The following is a 21,047-nucleotide window of genomic DNA, read 5'->3' as shown; positions in this document are numbered from 1 at the left end:
TTCAAGCATCTATATAAGATTGGCAGATTTAATATGAAGTCTGTTTCTCTCAGATTATTCATAGGTTAAATTACAGAATGGGTCTTTGGAAGGAAGAGTTTAGGATTTACAGTATTTACCTGTAATGAGGATCATTAAATTATACCCCATTGCCAGTACTTACAGCAAACAAATCTTTGGAGAAGCAGTTACCATCTGCATATCAGCTCTTTCTGAATGCAACTAACACAAGAGGCTACTCTGAAAGATGAAGTGTGAAACTTCATGCTACAGTTACACATTCTTACTCTAGTTTTGATTAATTAACACTCTACCTAACTAAAAACAGTACTCTGCTGTACACTACACGTTCTGCCTGACAAGACCGAAAATAAATCTTTGGTGAAAAGTTTTCTTTTTCCTCAGCAAGTAGTAAAAAAACTGTTTAAAAATATTTTTCTTAATACTGTACTGTTCATCAACTACGAGCTGGAGAAAAAAATTACACTTGGAATTCTTTGGAAATATCTGCTGGCATTTTAACTCTCTTTAAAGGCTCTTGTAACAACAAGGTAGTTAAAATTGTTGAATACAACTCACCTATGCAATCGGCTACTACAATCAAGAAGTCCTATTGGTTTTTGTTAGTAACTACTTATACAATAAAATGCATTCAGCTCTTCAAACCTATAGCTTTTTAACTAGTTCAATCCTTTTGGATAATATGTGGCTTCCTTCTCCTCCACAGAAAAGTCTTTGGTACAAGATCATTCTTCAAGCGTTTGAATCGCCACTGTTAGGGAGAGGTGAGCGTGTACTGTGTGCTTCAGGACTGACAGCGGTTCCAGGGCAAAGAACTCCAGGAACCAGAGCCCGATTCCTCAGCACAATCCGACCACGAGAGTAGGGCTTACCCACATCTTCTGACCACCCACACATACTGAGGAGAGACAGGAGTCAGCCTGGCACACCTGGAAGTGACATCTCAGCCCCAGTAACGTCAGTGGGAGTTCTGACAGACTTAAATAGAGCCAGGAGTTCCTATGGTTGATTTCTCACAACATTATACTTTAAACAATTTTTTAAAGTAAAAACATATGCCTATTTTTTTTTTATTTTCTTTCTTTCTTTCTTTCTAACTTTTTTTTTTTAAAGTAGAACAGGGAAAGAGGGGGAGTGAGAAGAGGACTGGATATAGATACAGGCAAGTTTATAACATTGGATGATTCCAGCCTCCTCCCCGTCTCTCGCTCTCTCCTATTAAAACACAAAATGATACCCTGTCAGTTTGCTCCACGTTTCCGTGAGGCAGCTTAAAAGTAACAAACTGTTCCCTGAGTACAGGAAAAAACAACAACAACAAAATCCAAAAAAACACTAGAATCATTTTTAAAGGAGGTAGTATAAAACAGGAATTGCATGGGTTCGAGGCAGTAGCAGTACTCACCTCTTTCAACAGACTCTTCAACTAAAGCTCTGGCTTTTTTATTTGTCATGGTAGCCTAATCAGAGTTTTAGATTAGTATATAGGTAAAGTCACTCCCTGAGCTAAAATTCCTGGCTAATAGCACACTAGGTGAAGGCAAGGAGCAGGTTTGCATCCTAACAACAGTTCTGAGACATACTACAATGCTAGCACTGCTTATCAGCACTCAAAGATGGGTAAATATGAACTATAAACTCATGCTACAGTTTATTTAAAGTATCTAAGAAGCATTTAAGGCATCTTTCTGTACTCCAAAGGAACTTTATGAATACTAAAAAGGAATAAGGCAAATCAGTAATTTCACAATATATAATGCAAGGCACCACTGCTAAGAAGTACTGCAATACTGGAATACTCAGTGTTGTTATCTATTCCATCACTCTCAGGTGAAGCCAAGCTGTTTGAAAATGCTGAGTACTTCATTTTGCTATGATTTTTAGCCTTAACTGTGAATACAGGGGCAATATTTGTCACACTCTGGGGAATCCAGCATGTCCCAGAGCCCCAGGGCTACAGCATATATGCTGCCAGCAGCTGCTGGCAGAGGTTTCTGAGGAAAGGCACTGTCCTAGGCTTACTGAGGGTCTAAGAAATCAAGAGGTACAAAAGATTTCATGTGGCTGTATATGTGAAAGTCTCACTTCTCCCAGTTTTTAACATACTTTGTGTCAACCACATGAAATCATAACATTTTATACTCTGAGGTTTCCTTCTTTTTAAAGACAGAGCTTCAGCTAAACAATCTTGTCCACCAACCTATACAACTCCCTGATCACTGAGTACATACACATGCACGCCCACACACACACACACACACTCTACACACCACTTGGGATGAGGTGGGAAAATGAAAACAAAAAAACCCAAAATAAAACAACACTACTAGGAAGTATCAGTTCCATAGCTGAGACCAACTAGAACACAAATGAGGTAAAGCAGTCGTCATTCAGAGTTCACCTCTCGGCAAACTGAGGTAGATAGTCAGCAAAAGGGCCCACAGCCTTCCCTTTGCTCCAGTGAAATATTTTTAACCTTAGTCAGAAATCTTCACTCCTTTCACATTTTTTGACCACCGAACATTCAAAATGAGTGAACTTTAAAAAACAACCCAAAATATAGGGGAAAAAAAAAAAACAAAACCAAAACCCCCAACATTCAACAGAACTATGGATCGCCTGCTAGGTAGCCAGGCTTTCCACAATGAAACTTTGGCTCCCTGTTCATTGTCCTTCGAACAGACGCACGCTGCGGACGGCGGGCGCGGCCGGGCTCAGCGGGGCACGGCGGGCTGGCTCCGCGGAGCGCAGGGGGCAGCGGCCAGCAGCAGCGCGGCCTCCGCGCAGCCGCTCCCGGCCAGAGGGCTCCCCGCGCTCGAGTCCCTGCTGGCCGAAGGGCTGCCGCCCGGAGGGGTGGCACCCGGCACGGAGGAGAGGTGAATCTCATCGTTGGACTCGTGGGAAAACCTCCCGGAGTCGCCGGTCTCGTGGCTCCCCTCGCTGTTGGCCGAATGCTCCGTGTCGGCCGCGCACCCGAAGGGCACCTGGAAGTTCGACCGCGGGCCGGGGGAGCCGGGGGAGCCGGCCTGGCTGAGCAGCGCGGCGGGGCCTGCCTGGTACAGACACACGAACCTCCTCTGGGGCTGCACAAGAGCACACAGAAAAGAGCCTCTGAAAAGCTGAGCCATAATTTGAATTTTTACTGCATTTCCTGTCTCCTATTCCACCAGAATGCTTCTCTCAGGACTTTCCTAGAGGAGTTTAGACATAATCAATCTCAAGTCTTGCTCATACTTTTCTCTTCCACAGCAGATGAAATGATCCTTCTAGGTAAGCATGGCTAATAAAAAATTATTTCACTAGAGAGACGTGAAGAGTATTTTAAAAACACACTTGGTAGAGCTCCCTCCCATCCCCTCATGCATATTCTTTAAGCATTACTTAAATGATAGCAAGAGGCATCAGAAATACACAGCTGCTTGTAGAAATATTTTTCAATAAGATTTTACAACATAGATATCAAGACTTTCTAATTCTTAAACACACAGGAGCATAATACAAGTTAAAGTGCAATGAAGATTGGTTATATGCTCCATAGGTATGAATTTGCATAGTAATGTTCCAGATTTGGTTTAACACTTCAGTTTCAAAGTGCTCTTTTCCTCAGACAAATAGCAAATATGTCCAGACCAACAATTTCAGAAGCTAGACAGTTCTATTCAGGTTCTCAATTTTCTCAGTACTTTGGGTATATCATCTAGTTTCCCTTATTTGTTTCTCTTCAGCCAACAAAAATTTTATCTGCCAGAGTAGGAAAAGATTCTTTCTATTTTAATATTATTTTTATTTGTAAATATATATTTAATTTGTACTTATATTTATACAGAGTCTCTGCAGAAGTAGTTCATGTAATGCAAAGTACACAGAAATCTTTCTGTTCACAGATACAAAGGCAAAGGCAAGTAAGCAATCAGTAAACAGTAGAGTTAATGTCTGCTAACTGTAGAGCCACAGTGTCCTGACAACAATATCTGTCAGAAAATGGAATTTCTGTCAGACTTTACTATGGTGAGATAGAACACCATCAGCCTTACACAACTGAAACTATCCAATTAATATTAAGACCACTAAATATGTTTTTCCATAAACAGAAAACTATGTATTTTCCTTTGCAAAGAGGGTATTACAGTAAAGATTGTGCATCTCTGCCCATTAGAGCAATTACCTCCTCAGTCTTCACCTTCTTGGCATCTTGGAAAAACAGCCACCTTTTCTTGCCATTAGTCTTTGTGACAGGCCCATAGCTGTTAATAATCAGATCAGATCCTCCCTACAACAGAGGAAGATGCAGACATTTATTTTAATAAAGTAAATTTCTAAGAGACTTGAAAATATTTTTCTATTCCTACCTATCGGTTCCATACTAAAAATGAAGACAAATGAAGTAGTGAGTCACATTTTCGTGGTCTGGTACACATCTGCTCAAGACAAGTCAAGAGCAGACCTGCTAAATCTGGCAAGGTTTCTGTCCAGACCCAAGGCTGCAATACTGCAGGCACACAGCAAAATACTCCAGCTACTGCTCTTGCTCTCGTACTTAGAGTGAGGCCATTCCTAGGCAGTGTCTGTGCCTCTGCTGGCTCCATTTCCACTTCTCAGCTCTCACACATCTCCTCAGGGAGCAGCTGCACTCAAGTTTGCAGTGTGAACAGAAGAAGCCTGAACACAGTATGTGAGCATGTGAAAGAAAGGCCACTGTAGTGGTGTCACACTGGCCTCCTGGACTGAAGGCTCTGCACATCCACTGGTACATCCTGCCTCTAGCCTAATTTATAATGTGACTGAGTATGAGTTTATAAACTGCAACACTGCCTTACCAGTAAATATATGGAAAAAGAATCCTCTCCTGAACACCTGCTTAGTGCCATAGTTGACTAGACAGTTCATAGGCACTGACTGAGCTAGGTGCTGACAGGAACTCTCACTTTTCTCCTGGGACCAGCAGAGGCCACTGAGCAGCCCTGAGCCTGTGGAGCCTTCATCCTTTGATGCTGTGCCAGGGCCAAACTCCGCAATCTGCAGAGTACAGTTGAAGACAAGTGTACTCAACCAGATCTCCAACTGAATTTTCAGATAATTTGAAAATTTGAGCCTGGATTGTCAACTTTGTGCTTGTCCCATTAATAAAACAGCCTTGTTCATAGGAGGTTCATAGGATATATATTTTACTTTTGATAAGGACTCTGATATTATAACAATGAATACTAAAGAAAGATTTCTGACCTGGGAGTTAGTAAAACTCACAGTACCTTAGCATCAATGAAGCTGTTTCCCACTATCATTGGCAATAAGGATTCTTCATTCTCTGCAATTCCTTCAATATTCTTCTCCACCTCACTAGGGCTGGCTAATGAGATGCTGGTACGTGACAGCTGGTCAGTGCTTTGCTGCACAGGCTTAGGAGCAGATGCTTTCCTACACAATGTTAAGAAGGAATAAAATTGACCCACAGGAATACAATACCAAAAAAAAAATCAAGGATAAACTTCAAAGCTATTATTAATCAAGTAATCCTGGTATATTCTTGGCATTTACATTTTGTTATATGATACTCCTAACTCACATGGAATTTAAATGTTACTGCTTGTGATAAAAATAACATCTGCTTCCAGTTAATCATACACAGTAGGCAACAAGCTTATGTGCAGACAGGAATTGTCATGATTAGTAATATTACTTGGAGGAAGTAACCACTAATGACATTAAGACCTGTCTACCATACTACGCAGAGACTGTCTCCCAATCCATATTTTTTCCTGCATGTAAACTAAGAAGCCCTTGTTACTGAAAAAAAACTTTCAGTGAGTTCTTTTAATTTATTTATTTATTCTTTTAATTTATTATTTCAAGTGATTTATATTTGTTCTGATCCCAAAGTTTTGGGCAGAGTCACTGGGCCAGTTTATACCCTCTAGCAGCTGATGACAGATACAGCCAGTGGCTTGCACCACTGCAAAGAAACTGCATCAGGGATCTGCTTTAAAATCTGCATCATGGAGCTCCTTTATGTCAGAGTTCCTCTTGTCCAGCAGCACCAGGGGGGTTAAAGCTTTGCCAGCCAGGTGTGGGCAGGCTGGAGGGCTCAGCAGGAGGAGCAGATGATGAACAGCAGCCTGCTTATCTGACCCAGCTGGAAACATGCCTCATACTGGTTTGCCAAAGCACCACCACTGACTCAGTCTGTGGGCTCTTCCTCCTTTTCATTGCAGAGGGGGCTCGGGTACAGTAGGAAGAACCAACAAAGTGCTTTGTTTCCAACACTGGTAGAAACAGGTGAAGAGACAGAGTACTTCAGAGAGCTCTTGGAGGAGAAGGCACATCCTAGAGTGAGTGCATTGAAAAAGAGTCCAGTCTTCGAGAACAAAAACATACCTGGCTTTACTGCGATAAATTAAGATCAGGATGCAGATAAGGATGCAGGTCAAGGCTATGCAAACCCCAACAACAATGCCAGTCATTGATTTCTGGTCCAGATGGTAATAGTCAGAAAAAGCTGTATCAAAAAGGAACACAGAAAGGCTCAGTCAATAAGAAGAGTTAACCCCTGCTCCCTGTCAGGAAATTAACAGAGTTACAGTTACAACCACAGGGACAAATGCTTCCTTCTAATGAGATTTCCAGGCCTTCTCTGTCATACATTTTTATACTTTTGAAAATAAAACTTGTAGACCAGAGGAGTGTCTGGTCAGTGCAGTTATGCGAGGGGAGGAAGAGGACAGACCCAGTGCTACTGGTATCTCAAGCCAGATAAAGGACTAAAAGGAAATGCCTTAGAAGACTGGCTGCAAAGTTACTGATGTAAAATTCAAATCAGTTATGTATTCTCATTTGAAAGGCAAACTTCCCATTTCTGAGCAAGAGAATTAGACCAGTTCTGAGTGGAATTGAGATTAAAGTTCCAAAAGAGTTTCATTTAGAAGAAGAAAATGCTACACTGTTGGGACTGCCTCACATAAAACAGAATGGTTTGCCCAGAAAGTGGTTACAGCTAAAACAAACAGGATCTTTTCTCCCCAGTACTTGTGACAGAGTAATCCAAACATGGCTACTGACCTGTGGAATCTCCAGAATCCAAGCGTTTAGGTCTCTGGTTAGACTCTGATGTCTCCTTTGGCAGGACAGCAAATTCCACTGCATTTGAGAAGGGTCCTTCTCCCACTTCGTTGGAGGCCGCTATTTTAACCAAGTAGATGTTTCCTGCTACAAGGTTTTCCAGCAAAGCCATGGTCATTGCTCCTATGAAAAGATACAATAAACAGTTCCAGTTTGACAAAATTTTGGGAAAATACTCAGATTTAGACATTGGGACCTACACTTTTTTCCCAATAGCACCTCTAAATCTTGCTTGAGGATTGTGATCACTTTGGTATGTTCTACCCTGCATATACAAGCTACAGAATGAACACAGGGCTTGCATTCTCATCCCTTGCTTCCTTTCTCTCCATTCTATTTGAACATAGGACACTGTGAAGTGCCAGTATAGTTCAAAACCAAGATTCAGGTATTGGCTATGACACACAGCACATCAACCCTAAATCTAGCAGAGCTGCATTTCAGTGTGACAGCCTTTATGTTGTGATCACATCTGTGAGGAGATGCACCTAGCATTAACCAGACTCTCAGGCAGAGAAACCAAAACACGAAACCTCTCTCATAAAGAACACATGTGCCTCTCCTCCACCTACTGTACCATGAACGAAAATTGACATACCACGATTTCAAAATAAAATTAAACCCTATTTAGACCTGTGTAGGCTTCCTTGATTACCGTGCATCTAAGCTGTGCTACTAAGAATATTAGAGAAAATGTCTTTTTCGTATGCAAGGGATTCATTTCTTAAAGTCCCTGAAGGCAGGAAAAAAGATTAAGAACATAAATAGGATTCACTAGCATTGTCCTTAGACAGGCAAAACTCCTATCAAAGTCAGTGAGAGCTTTGCCTGCCCAGGGACTGCAACTACTGCTTAGAATTTCAATTCATTTCTAAAATGCCTGTGTTTCTTGCTGCCACAGAAAAATGCTGCTTTTATTTCCCTAATAGTGGCAGCTACAGCACTAAATCTATCTTTTTGCTTTCACATATTCTATTTACCTTCTCAGGCTTAAGTAAAAATTTTAACTTTTAAAATCAGTTTGAGAAGTCAAAATTTATAGTATCATGGGAGCCTATAAAATATAAGGTTGTTTTGTTGACAGAAAAGATTATACATTTGGCAAAAAGGAAGCTACTTCAAAAGCTGTTTCGGTTCTTCCATAAAAAAAACCCATTAGCTGAAAGCATTTGAAGTAAAATGTGAGGTATCTGTAACCAAAGGAGCTGTAATATTTAGCACCAGCAAGGGTGAAAGGTCACATTTCAATATCACAGGCTCCTTGCCACCAGCTCCTTTCCAATCTGCTGCATTGCTAAAGCAAGTGAGCACTTGGTATTGATTTACTGCACACCAAGTGTGCAAGGGCTGTAACTTCTGATCCACTTGAAGAGAGCAAGGGAAGAAGGGGGAGGTGGCTGGAACATAACTCACATCATGAATCAGCACCAAAATGCAGTTATATTTTCTGCTTTTGCCAGGCATAACACAAACTCAGTCAAATTAGGGGGTGGATTGGGAGAAAATTTCCTGCATAAACTGAAGCCCATGCTAGGACTTTTATAAGTGGCAGGGCTGGTTTGGGGTTGTTTGGTTTGGTGGTTGTTTTACTTTTTTTTTTTTTTTTTTTTTTTTTTGAGGATTTATCTGACAATGGAATGGAGTCAAGATTTCACAAATCTTCTGCAGAACAAGTTTAGCATCAAGACAAAACAATGCTATTTATTGCATAGGTTTAACTGATCTAATCCGAATAAATGCATTAAAAAACCCAAACCCTGCTTCTACCTAAAATCACCTTTGAAAGGACTGTCACAGGACTGATCATGGGATGTGCCAAATTTTATCTCTACATACTAATTTCCTTTCACACTTTTCCATCTATACTTTAACTAAGACATAACAGATTGTCCTAGTGTGTCAAGATGCCTAAATTCCACACCATGCCTCAAACCCTAATATATCTGTCAAAATGCAAAATTTGTGGCTCTAACATTGATGGACACAGTAATACACCAAGATTTATAGCTCCCCATTTGCTCCTTCCCTCCAACACTTTCAGTATGGGACCACATGAAAATGTTTACTGTTATTGCCATCCTGCCATCCGAAATCTCTGGTGAAATACTATCAGAGATGCTGTTCAGTTTCACAGGCATGACTGAGCTGAACAATGTATCTGAAAGCAATTCAGCCACTTTGCTGCATGCAGCAAATACAGTGTATCATCAACAGAATGACAAGATTTAGTCTTCAAATATAAGCTCTCTGTGAATTTAAATCTGCTGGGGTTTTTATTGAGTAAAAAATAACAATAAATTTGTCCTTTAATATAACAATATCACTGTTTCTTCCAACAATTTAGTTGGACAACTTTATTGAAATTCCTGTTTCATTGAAAAATTTTAATAGTGAAAACCCATAGGCTCAATCTCCCCCTGTAGTTAGACCTGATCAATATTTCAGACTAGTTATTTTTCACAAATTTAGTTTAATAGTCATTTTCCTGTTACTCTTCACAGCTGCCCATTCTCTTTGAGGCCAGCCTGACAAACTCCATTGTGCTGCAGCAGACAAAGTGGCACTGCCACCTTTCAGAGGGGCTGGTCCTTTGCCCTCTCTTCAGGAGCAGCACGAAGAACAACAGCTCTGAACTAGAACAGCTCAGTCTCCATGATGGTGAAATGAATTATCCTCTGTGAGAGCATACTCATTAAGTTTTTAGAATCATCTCCACAGAAAATTTACAGCCTCACTCTCTGCAGACAGCTAAGTTTCCAGCCAGGTAACAAAACAGAACAACAAAACAGTAACTCTTCCAGGGGAATCCTCTTAAATGGGCTACTCAAGCACATGACTTCACTCTGTAACACTGAGCTTTCCTCTCTGGTTTAAGACATTATCAGAACATTATCAGTTCTGAACTACCTCTGTCTATTTTGACTATAAACAGAACAATAAATGACTTTTATTTTTTTTTCTGGCTTCAGTAGAAATCTGTCCTTGATTCAGCTCTTCAAATCCCAGTATTATTCAGAAAAGTGCCTACAAAAATTTTTACTATCTCTACATTTAATGACAGACATGTGACAGGAGTTCACATCAGTATAGCCAAGGTGCTGTGAGATTAGCTGGGGCTCAGCAGTAGAATAGAGCCAGAGAGTTAAATTGAATTTGCAGAGTGATTTACTGGGAGTAGGAGAAAGTTCATTAAGCAAACTGAGCTAACTGGATTGGCAGTGATCGACAGAAACATATAAACCCACACAGCCACATTTAAACATCTCAGAGACTTCAGACTTAAAAGAGTGCATTTACAAAATGAAAACCATCACAATCATGGTTACAATGAAACTAAGATGGATGTAATTGGATTTAAAAGACATTCTGGTTTACATGCACACACTGAGCTCTAAAGCAACCCAGAGAGCCCCTTCTCCCCTCACCTTCTGAATATGAACTTGTTTTTTAATACATCTTCCCATGGCAATAATTCTAAATTCTTTGGAACTTTCATGTGAACATTTATATGAATTTATTTCACAATTCATAGTAGTAGTGCAGTCCAAGGTTGCTGAAAGTAACAAAGCATCTTATAAGTAGCATCAATGTTTGTCCAGTTCATAGGTTCATGATTTTAGTTTACCTTCTCTGTGCAACACTTGCCATTCCCCAGCAATCCAAGCCTTCCTGGAAGCATAGAGGATAGTGTACCGTGTGACAACTGTTTCAGGACCATCAGGTGGCTTCCAGGAAACCAAAGCAGTATTATCCTCTATCAAAGTCACCTTCACTCCTACTGGAGGGCCAGATGGTGCTGTGAGAACAGTAACACAATGCTATTAGGCTAACCCAATTTACATGCAATTAAATTGCTCAGAAAGGAACTGATGTGCAGTCCTAATGGCTACTGCTACATCCCAGACACCACATTGAAACAAGCACATGCTGCTCCTCAGAGACACCCTCCTGTTACCTCTGAGCCAGTCAATAGCTTAGATTCTGTAAAAGCAAGTTTCCCTCATCTCCAGAAGGAAACAGTTACTGACAACCTCCCACTTCATTATCCTGTGAACAAATACCTCCCAAACATTGCTTTGGTGAGAACATGGAGCTGCAGGTGTGGATTTTCCCCTACCAAGCTGACAGTAAATCAAACCAGCAGCTAAGGCAGTAGATGTGTAATATTCTTACAGTTTCCAAAACTTCTGGGATTTAAAATGTATTTCCATAAATGCCTATGAATCAGCCACACCTCTTCAATACATAAATATTTTAAGGGTTTTATTCAAGTTACTTCTAGTCAGTTGCTGCTAGTAGTGAAAGCATCACACTTTATACAAAAATCAGTGCTGACTTAGGGTGGATTTTGAAAAAGAATTTCACAGTTCCAAAACAGGGATTTCCCTGCTAGCATTTTTCTCTCTCTCTCACCAAGACGAGCACTATCTGTGTCTCAGAGGAAAGGATTTCCCTCTCCTACACACAGCCTAAAATTAATAAGCACTTTTTCAGGCTATTTGGTTTACAAAATGTTCTTTTCAGAACCATAGGGTCCCTCTCCTTGTTCCTTACCTTCAGGGAGGGTAGTGTGGTAGACTACAGGACTCCAAGGACTGGAGAGCTGGTCCACATGCAATCGAACTGCAAATTCATACATGGTTTTTGGCTCAAGACCTTGAACTAACATGTGAGTCTCTGACCTGGACAGATGAAAGAATAAAATGTATTAAACAGCAGCAGTTGACTTGGGGATCCCCAAATCAGATGTCTCAGTCACATGAGTAGATTCCCACTGTCAATTAACACAGGACAAACCAGTCCAAGTCCAGACATGTGGCACATCAGTGCTGCCTACCTGGAAATGCAATTGCACCAGCCCTGGAGCTCTCAGGAGGATGTTGTAGCTGCTGTCAATTGATGTGAGCTCAAGTTTTTATGAATATTATTTGAACAGCTGATGCACAAACAGTATTATTGGCTGGATCACCAGCAGGTATCCCAAACTCAGCTCTTTCCACACTTATCCATAGGACACTGTGCTTCAAGCTGGAGTAACAAATTGCAACCAGCATCACAGCTGACAAGGTACATGGATCTGCTTCCCAGTTCACACACAGAGGCTGTATGGGCAACATCCCTTCCATTTATGGCCTCCATACCTCATTTTTAAGGGATGAATATGAATGCTCCTTACTGATCTGGTAGCAACAATTAGTAATATATTAATTGCAGAATTAATTCTATTAATTATAATACTGCAGTTAACAATTTGATCACAAAGTCAGTTGTAGACATTTCACTTTACTTTGATTCTGGGGCAGAGAGAAATCTTTCATATATGTCAGGGTTAATTCTGGATGATAATACCCCATCATCAAGATTAAATCTCAATTTAAAATGGTCTTACTCTACAGATATTGCTTTATTAAATCTCATTTAGTATTTTCATCTTCTGTACTGCAGGGGCAGTAACCAGTACTTGCAAAAGCTTCATCCTATCACAGAAAGCAGCACTCATTGCTATGCTCCACATTGCACACTAAGAACTTTACATGGTGATTATACTGTGTCTAATCATTAAGCTGGGAGTTATACAGCAGCAGATGTGTTCTTGGAAGAGAAAACCATGAATATTAGGATGGAAACTATTTATCCTTTAAGACAGCATTTTTCTTATTTAGAGGCTTGAGTAAACTGAAGTTTACTCAAGTTGAGGGAGCTACACACATGGATTCCCTCAGCAGCCCCAGAGCCCCCAGCATGGAGTGAAGTGTTCTGCTCCCACACCACCTGGGCAGAGGCTGAAGAGCAACCCAAGGCAGGCTCCCTTCCCTGTTCAGCCATGCTGTGCCTCACACATTGCTTCTCTGCAGAGCAAGCAATCCTACTCAGCTTTCCCCTGGCAGGGTGCCACACACTCAGGAACATGGCATTCCCACAATGAAATGCTCAACCCCTCAAAAATTCTCATTTTCAGTCTTAAAATCAGACACTGGACTAAGTCCCATCTTTGCCCAGACAAGCTACCTATAAAATAGGTATAAAATGCTCTTTTGTATAGTTGAAAAAGAGCTTAAAATTAAATTCAACCTAGACAGCTAAAAAGACATTAAACAATCAAAGAGCTAGCCTGATGACCCAACACAAGGATCACCAGTAGAGAATGAAGCTCTTCTATGAATAGATCTTAAAAAACACCTAGCAGCCAATGGGCAAAACACACAGTCCTCTGAGGGAAATAAAAGTTGTTGCTAGTAAAAGAAAATCAAAAGAGAGCAGGAAGAGCAGAAAGTGAGTGGGAAGGATGTGGAACTGGCAATCCAGGAGTCCCCAGGAGCTGCACTCACGTTTGGAGGTAGAGAACCAGGGAGGCGTTCTGCAGCCCCACGGGGTTGCAGCGCACGGTGTAGTTGATGAGCTGGGCAGAGGTGAAGGCAGGCTTGCCCCAGTGCAGGTAGATGGACGAGGAGGTGTTGGCTTTGGCATAGAGGTGGTGAGGAGGCGGCGGGGGCGGCACCATGCGGTCACGGACAGCTGTTCACAACAAAACAGGAGCAGGAGTTAATAACTGCACTGGATACAGATGCTGGTTACATTAGGAGCTCTGAGCCTACAGTTTAGATACAAGTCTTCCCTAATCCAGCACTACCAGGTATTCAGACCCAGGAATCTGGTTAAAGTTATTAGAGATCCCTCCTAACCCAGTACATGTCCCATATAATTTCCGCAATCCCACTCGTTTATTCAAAAATGAAGTCAAAACTATCAGCAGAGATCAGAAAAGGAGATAAATCTCTCATAAGATACAGATACATCATGTTAGATGATGCAGGTGGTTCAGCAAGGGAAGGAAGTGTGCTCGGGCTGTCTTCTTTCTTCAGCTGTGCTTCATGAGCACAGGACTCTGTCTCAGCTGCAGGATGACTAAGGCAGGATTTGTCACTGATCTTTCTTGTTCTCTGTTTTACACAGAATTAATTGATTATTTAAAAGTTAAAAACACAGAGCTGCTGGGACTTTGAAAAACCTCAACTCTCAGTAAATTCTTCATGCATCTACAACACTTACAGACACATCCTGGAGTGCTGACTGTTTGGTCAGCCTGATAACCTTCTTCCATACTGTTGTATGCCAGCAGCCTTACATGATACTTTCTTCTAGGATCTGCAGAAAGAGCAAAGGAATAATTAAGCTCAAGCAAAAAAAGAAAAAAAGGAAAAAAAAAAGATATTTGGACTTCTACAGATAGACAAATTGATGCTCTTGAAAGTTTGTTTCAAAACTTATTTGCTACAAGCAGTGGACTGACAGACAGGCTGGATGCCTGGAAATCTGCCTTTTTCTCCAGCCTTTCGAATTCCCCCAATTCTTTGCTCAGAAACAGTCAGTTACCTCCCAGTCTCATTTGCAGTAGCCTAAAGGAAAGGTTTGTAACAGAATCAATGGGAGTAGGACAAATACCACATTTCTATCTGTAACAAAGCCACACCTTCACAGCTACAGAGCTAGATTTAATAGTACGATTCAGCATATTGTTTTCAGACCTTTAATAAAGATTTGTTAAAGCAAACAGCAGGAGGTCCACAGAGACCAACATTTGTTTCTGGATACACAAGCTGCAAGGAAGCAGGGCAGTCAAAGCAATGGCAAGACAGCACCCAGCAAAGAAGTGGGAAAAGTTTTGGTTCCAGGCTTCGAAGGAGATAAACTGTGAAACAACAGGGATTGCTAATAATGCTTTGACTACAAAGTTCTGCCTCCATATGTTTTCTTGAAAGCTGGTTCTGGCACTCCTAGAGGGTCACCATTCCAAGCTGGAAGGATCTCCTCATTCCCTTTCTCTGCCCACACCTTTGGGTTGGCCACATTTCAGTTTGCTGCTTCTCTGTTCTGTTGATGACATGCTGGCCTTGATCCAAGTGAAAAATTGCTGCAGAGAAATGAGTTAGGAAGGGGCCTGGAGCTCTCTAAGTGGTGATGGTGTAGGACATCCACAGGAGGCCAAATGCAGGCACCAGAGTGGCTGCTCTGCTTCCTGCAGCTACTCCCTTGCAACTGCATTTGCAACCAACCCCTTGCACACAACAATGATTTGCAGGTGGCAGCATTTGCTACCCATTTATATGAGCTAAACCTCACCCCAGTAGTAATGCAGGTACTGGGATATTCTCCTCTTCTAATGACAATTAACCTATTTCTTGTAATTAAGATTTTCGGAAGGTTCAGATGTTATATAACTGTGCTGATCTTGCTCGTGTCTTTTTCCTTTGCCCTAAGTTACCATAATATTGTCCCTTCTCAAAGTAAGCTCTTCTCTTTCTCCTTTTAGCTGAGATTTGATGTGGCCTCTCATGAAACAAACGGGAACACAAAGCCCTGACATTGCTGGACCAGGAACAGGACTGTTGTTTCCATCAGATCGTTGGCTCCCTCTGCAGTCACTGCACCAGCAACACCATCTGAACAAAATGATTGGATGCTTCTGTAAAGGTGGCAGAGTAATTTCTTAATAATGCCCTTTATAAAATCTTCTAGTATGTATTTTGAAATAGACACTCTTTTTGTGCTGTAGTTACCCATATCAGCTGTAAATGAGATATCACTACGTAGAATTAACATCTCTATGTATTTTATGGGTTTTTTGAAAGGTTATTTTACCAAAATCCAAATATAGGTGCAAAATCAAAAGGGCTCCTGTATTTGGATTATTATATTTGAAGTATTTCTTTGATGTGTTTGACCTTAATGGTAGAATAGGAGGGCATTCCCATTTTTTGAAGACTTTAACATCACTAGCAGGTAATGTAAATAATGAAATGTAGAAAAAAAAAAAAAAGAAAAGAAAAAAACCATGTTTTTTAAACTAGAGTCAAATTCTCATTTGCTTTGAAGGCTTTTTTCACTTTACAATAGCACTTTTATAACAGATGATTTCACCTGTTCCTAGGCAACAAATTACAAATCAGAAAAAAAGGATATGGATACAAACACACAGAATAATCTTAAGCATGTGGTAAAAGAAAATATAGAATTCGAATATTGAAAATTCAGAAAAATAGTAAGATGCTATAGGTAAAAAAATTCAATCTTTTTAACAAATTGTAAAAATGCAAGGTGAATTTAAGAACACTTGGCCCAACCAAAAGGATAAATGACAAAAACCTTTCAAAAGTCCCAAGTGATTTGAATCCACTGAAATCAAGGGTGCCTTGGTGAGGAATATTGCAGCATGCACCTGAGAAAAGCAGAAACATCCTCCCAGGCCTCAACCTGCGGCAGGAACCGAAGGATTCACCAGCAAGGGCAGAATTTAACACAGAGGTCCTCGGACGCCTGTGAGGCCGCGCCAGGAGCGCGCTCCGCACGTTCTGCCCGCAGCAGAGCCCGAGCGGGGCAGGCTGAGCCGCGGGGCCGCCCGTGCCCAGCCGGCCGCGCTCCTGCCCCTCCGCATTTCCGCGGGACACAGCGGGACAGGCACGGCCATCCATCATCCTGCCCAGCTCCTTCAAAAACTCCCTGCCCTTTGAAAGTGCTCACCCAGAACCGATCATCTTCACTGTGAAATGAGGGATAGCTGAGCTCTAGCGCCCTGCTGAGCTGAATGAGGAGGCTGTGAGGTCTGGTTATCCTCACCGCATTTTTTTTTAAACTGAATTCCTCATTAACACTTGGTTGAGGAGAAAAGGAAGAATAATGGGATGTGGAAGAAAGGCAATAAAAATCTAACTCCCACAAAAAAAATTTAAATGTCTTTGAGAAAAACACGTTTTTAAAATCTTACTTTAAGTATCCTTAACACCTTACATGTAGAAGAAGCACAATGTTGAATGCTATTCTTCTTACTCCTGTATAACACAAGAAGTTTCAAGCAAAATTATCTTTATATAGAAAAACCTTTTTAATAGTAAAGTCTCCCATCTAGTCTATAGCATCTGAAAAACAGGGTTATTTCCACTCCATGATATCATGGTTTAATTAGTAGCAGGACCAGTTCAAGCCCAAAGCAATGTCAGAATTTTTAAGCTGTCACACGTTAGGGCATCTATGGTCAAACCCATCTGCTGGTTTCTAGAACTGAAACAGCAAGTGAGGAAGGAGGAGTACCTTATGTACTGGCCTAGGAAAGGCTAAATGCTACAGTCACCTATAAAGGAGACTAGAAAAGAATTAAAGGCAGTGTACTGAGCAGCAATAGAAACTGATGTGAAACTTGCTTCACAGAGTACACACATAAGGTAAGGAAAGACCAGATCAAAACACCACCAAGATGCAGCTCCACCATGTGCCAAACACAGTAACCAAAGCTCTGCCAAAGACCTGCTCAGTGCCAACAGTTATTTGCTCACTATTTGTTTTATGAGGTGGTGGGAAATATTTTTTGTCTGAAGCAGCCTCTGTTTAGAATATATTTTACAATTTTACATTTCATTTTCAGGCTGATGATATGATTTACTCCTCAGCAGCAATCCCAACACACACCTGGCACAAAGACCTTCATCTCAAGTTCATCAGCTGGATCAAACACTCAAAACCAGACACTTCCATGACAGAAAACAAACTTCAGGAGCTTTATCTTTAACCAGCACAGGTATCCTGAGTAGTTTACACATGAATCACATAAATCACTGATAAAAGACTGGGGATAGCATGGCCACCTGGGGACTGACAGTCTCAAAATCAGTGTGTACCATCACCATACACTGTGTGTACCACAGGAGGCTTGGAGGAAACAGTTCTGCTCATAACAGACCCAGGAGTAACACATCTCTCCACAGAAAATCACTGCCCTTCAGGAACAAAGCAGGTGCAGTGATTTACTCTGCCCACTCAACAAAATTCAGCTTGAGTAAAAAAAAACACACATCAAAATTTCATCTCTGTATTAGATTGTGTTAAAACTGTCACAGCACCTAGAGGTCTTTAATAGGAATTTTTATTGCTATTATTTAAATCAGCTGGTGGAAAGGACAAAAAATCTACACTGTACTACTCAGGAGGTTGGCAGTGATGCTGACAGTAACACACTAAAGCTAATTCATAAATTTTATTACAAGAGTGCCTCTGGATTACACAGAGATTGACTTAAAAGACATGACAGAGTGGATGCGATAAGTTGGAGTAGCTTCACACAGTTCAAGGGATCTGCTGCAGACACCTTTTTTGTGTAACCAAAACCTATCAGCATTAAGAACACATGAATAATACTTCCATCAGAGGCACAAATTTTGTTTCTGGTAACAATATTCCTATAAAATAAGAGTAGGAAAAAGTATCTTATGTCTTCTGTTTATGCCTTATTTTGATTAACTTCAAATACCAAAATAGATACTGTCCCAAAAAAATCACTGGTTTGCAATTTATGTCAGATCAGCCTCATCTTCCTATGGCAGTTTTTGTAGGTGGGTCACTGCTCCCTGGTGATATTCCTCTGGAACCCCATATCCTGTCATTCCTCCCATAAAAATTTGCAGTGAGTCCTGCGGATCCAACTGTGGTAGGTCTTCCAGCAGAGAGACACATGGGGGAGCCTTGCCTTCATTTTGTGAGTCTGTGAATGGGTTCTACACCTCAGAGTAAAACTAGAGCAAAGTTAAGTACTGCAAGTATGAGGAAAAAAAAAAAAAACTTGAACTATAATTTAAAACATGGACTGTAACTTGGAAAAATTCATTGCAGTAGCTGAATTTCAGTAACAACTCAGATGATAATGATTTATTGGTGTATTTCACTGTCTTACTCCAACCCTGATATATAATCCTAGAAATTATATTTATCTTGTCAGAAAGCAGACAGGAAGGTCACAGCAGATACAGATTCTTCAAGAAAAATTCTACAGTGTACTCAGATGTTCCAGCCTGGTTTGGTGACAACTAATTTCATTTCCCAGCATGGAGGGAGAATCACAGATGTTTATCTGTCTGGATGTGAGAAACTGCAAAAATATCACAAAGAATTGACACTTGACTTATTAGCAGTTCTGTTGCTCTGCACTTCATTGGAACATGTTATTGCATCAGCTTGAAATTATTCAGTATTCTTTACTCCTGCCATCAGCCTTGCTTCTACATAAATCTTCCATTTCTCTTTCAGGAAGGGGAAAACTTGCAACTACAAAACATCTGCCAGTCAGAAACATTCATATTCATATTTATATTTTCTTTTCCAACACTTAAGATTTTAGTATGTCCAAATCATGTCTACTTATTGGTTAAACACAGATTCAACATTCAGAGCCTAGTTTTGAAAGCCTGGGATAGTATAAATGGTCTGGTAAATATGTACACAGTGGTAGGCAGAAGCAACTCGAGGTTCTCTGCTTTGAAGCCATTCCCAAGTGATAAAGGTGGCATGGGGAGGGGAAGGTTCATTCCATCTGGTAGAGCTATAGCTCACAGCAGCCAGGTGGTGTCCTCATGCACTTCCAATGGACACAGCTGGAAAAACGGGAGGCATCAAAGATTAAATGCCTGTATTTGCACTTAAACCACTAAAAACAGAAATGTGCTTCCAATCACTTTGCAGCTGGTGAAGCACTTTATAATGCAGCTACCTCATTCTTAAATTACCAAGATTGCACAGATCGAACTTTTAGAAAAAGTTACTAAGAAAAATAAAGTCAATTCCACACTCACAGGAACAAAAATTCCATTTTCAATATTGTATTACATTATTAAAACTCTCTAAGACTAAAGCAGCATAACACAACAGAGCCAATGAGAAATCCTAATGAATGTATAGTTCTATCCTCCCTTCTCAAAAGAATACTGAGAAATACAAATGTCCTGATTACATATTAACAATATCTTCAAATCAATTTATCTCATTCTGATTTTGATAATTTGTTTTCATACAATTCTTCTGTCCTAGGGAAATTTACAGCATTAAAGATAAGTATAAAACCTGTAACAGCAGGTTTTTATATATTGTACACATGGGGCACACTCTGGGTAACTGCTCATTCAGCTCAAGCTCATATTGAATACAAAATCAGGAGTCCTAAACCAAAAGTGTTGAAAAGCGCTTGCTGATATCAATACAGCCAAAATTTTGGCTTTCTGGCAAATGCTTCAGAGAAAGCATCTGTTTACAGGCTACTTAGCCAAGGTTACAAGAGAGTGTAATATTGCAGTCCCTAAAAGCCCTGTCATTGTTTCTTTCAGCTGCTGCATGTTTGTGAAGCTCTGAAGGCCTTGAAAGGAGCCAGAGCAGAGCCAACAGGTCAGGGCTAGATAAAATTAAGAAAGAATCCGAGGTCAGACCATGAAAGAACTTCTTTTTTTTTTTCCACCCCTCCAGAACAGTGAGTCCACCTCCAGCAGCCTTTCATTCAGTCCTGATAAGAAGAGACAGCACCCCACAATCTGGATTTCAGACATTTTAAGTCCTCTTTGCAGGGAGGAAAAGATAGGGAAGATGAAAGAAAATGGACATTTTACTATAATTTACTGTTGGAACACACTTTCGTGCCTGTTTTGAACATCCATGTTCTCAGAAATTTAAAAGGAAAATATTGATCAAAATTAAATTACTGGGGGCTCTTGTTTATAAAATAATTGGTAAAGCACTAAATTTCTAGAGGGGAAAAAAAAAAGTTTGATGTATTGATGTTTTAAGCCAAGTTCAGTGACTAAAAACCTAGAAACAACTTCTTAAGCTACAGCCAGTATAGCAATTCTAACAACTGGGGAAGGAGATAAGAACATATTTCAACTTAATTCTACCTTGCATACAAAATTTAAAATAATACTTTTTTTCTTTCAGATAAAAGTATCAAACCCACAGTAGACTGAAAAAACAGTTGTTCTAAGGACAAAACTTCCATGTCCAAATGTCCATTTTTAATTTAATCTTTTGTGCTGCTGGATTTTTTGTGTAAGCTACGGGTCCATTGTTGGGTAGTGGTCTGGCTGGAGAGCTCATTGGTCTGGTTT

At 40.5% G+C, this 21,047-nt stretch overlaps 1 protein-coding gene across 1 annotated transcript in view; it reads right to left on the bottom strand.

Moving 5' to 3' along the window:
• Window positions 1–2,735: 2,735 nt before the first annotated feature.
• PRTG (protogenin) overlaps window positions 2,736–21,047 on the bottom strand; it is a 76,441-nt gene continuing 58,129 nt past the window's right edge. The window contains 9 exon segments of the mRNA XM_053988698.1: window positions 2,736–3,104; window positions 4,187–4,291; window positions 5,271–5,436; window positions 6,394–6,514; window positions 7,075–7,257; window positions 10,760–10,930; window positions 11,689–11,816; window positions 13,464–13,650; window positions 14,185–14,280. Coding sequence (XP_053844673.1) covers window positions 2,736–3,104; window positions 4,187–4,291; window positions 5,271–5,436; window positions 6,394–6,514; window positions 7,075–7,257; window positions 10,760–10,930; window positions 11,689–11,816; window positions 13,464–13,650; window positions 14,185–14,280 — 1,526 coding nt within the window.

This window comes from Vidua macroura, chromosome 12, assembly GCF_024509145.1.
Source record: "Vidua macroura isolate BioBank_ID:100142 chromosome 12, ASM2450914v1, whole genome shotgun sequence".
NCBI classification, from domain to species: domain Eukaryota; kingdom Metazoa; phylum Chordata; class Aves; order Passeriformes; family Viduidae; genus Vidua; species Vidua macroura.
This window is presented reverse-complemented; position numbering and strand designations above follow the sequence as displayed.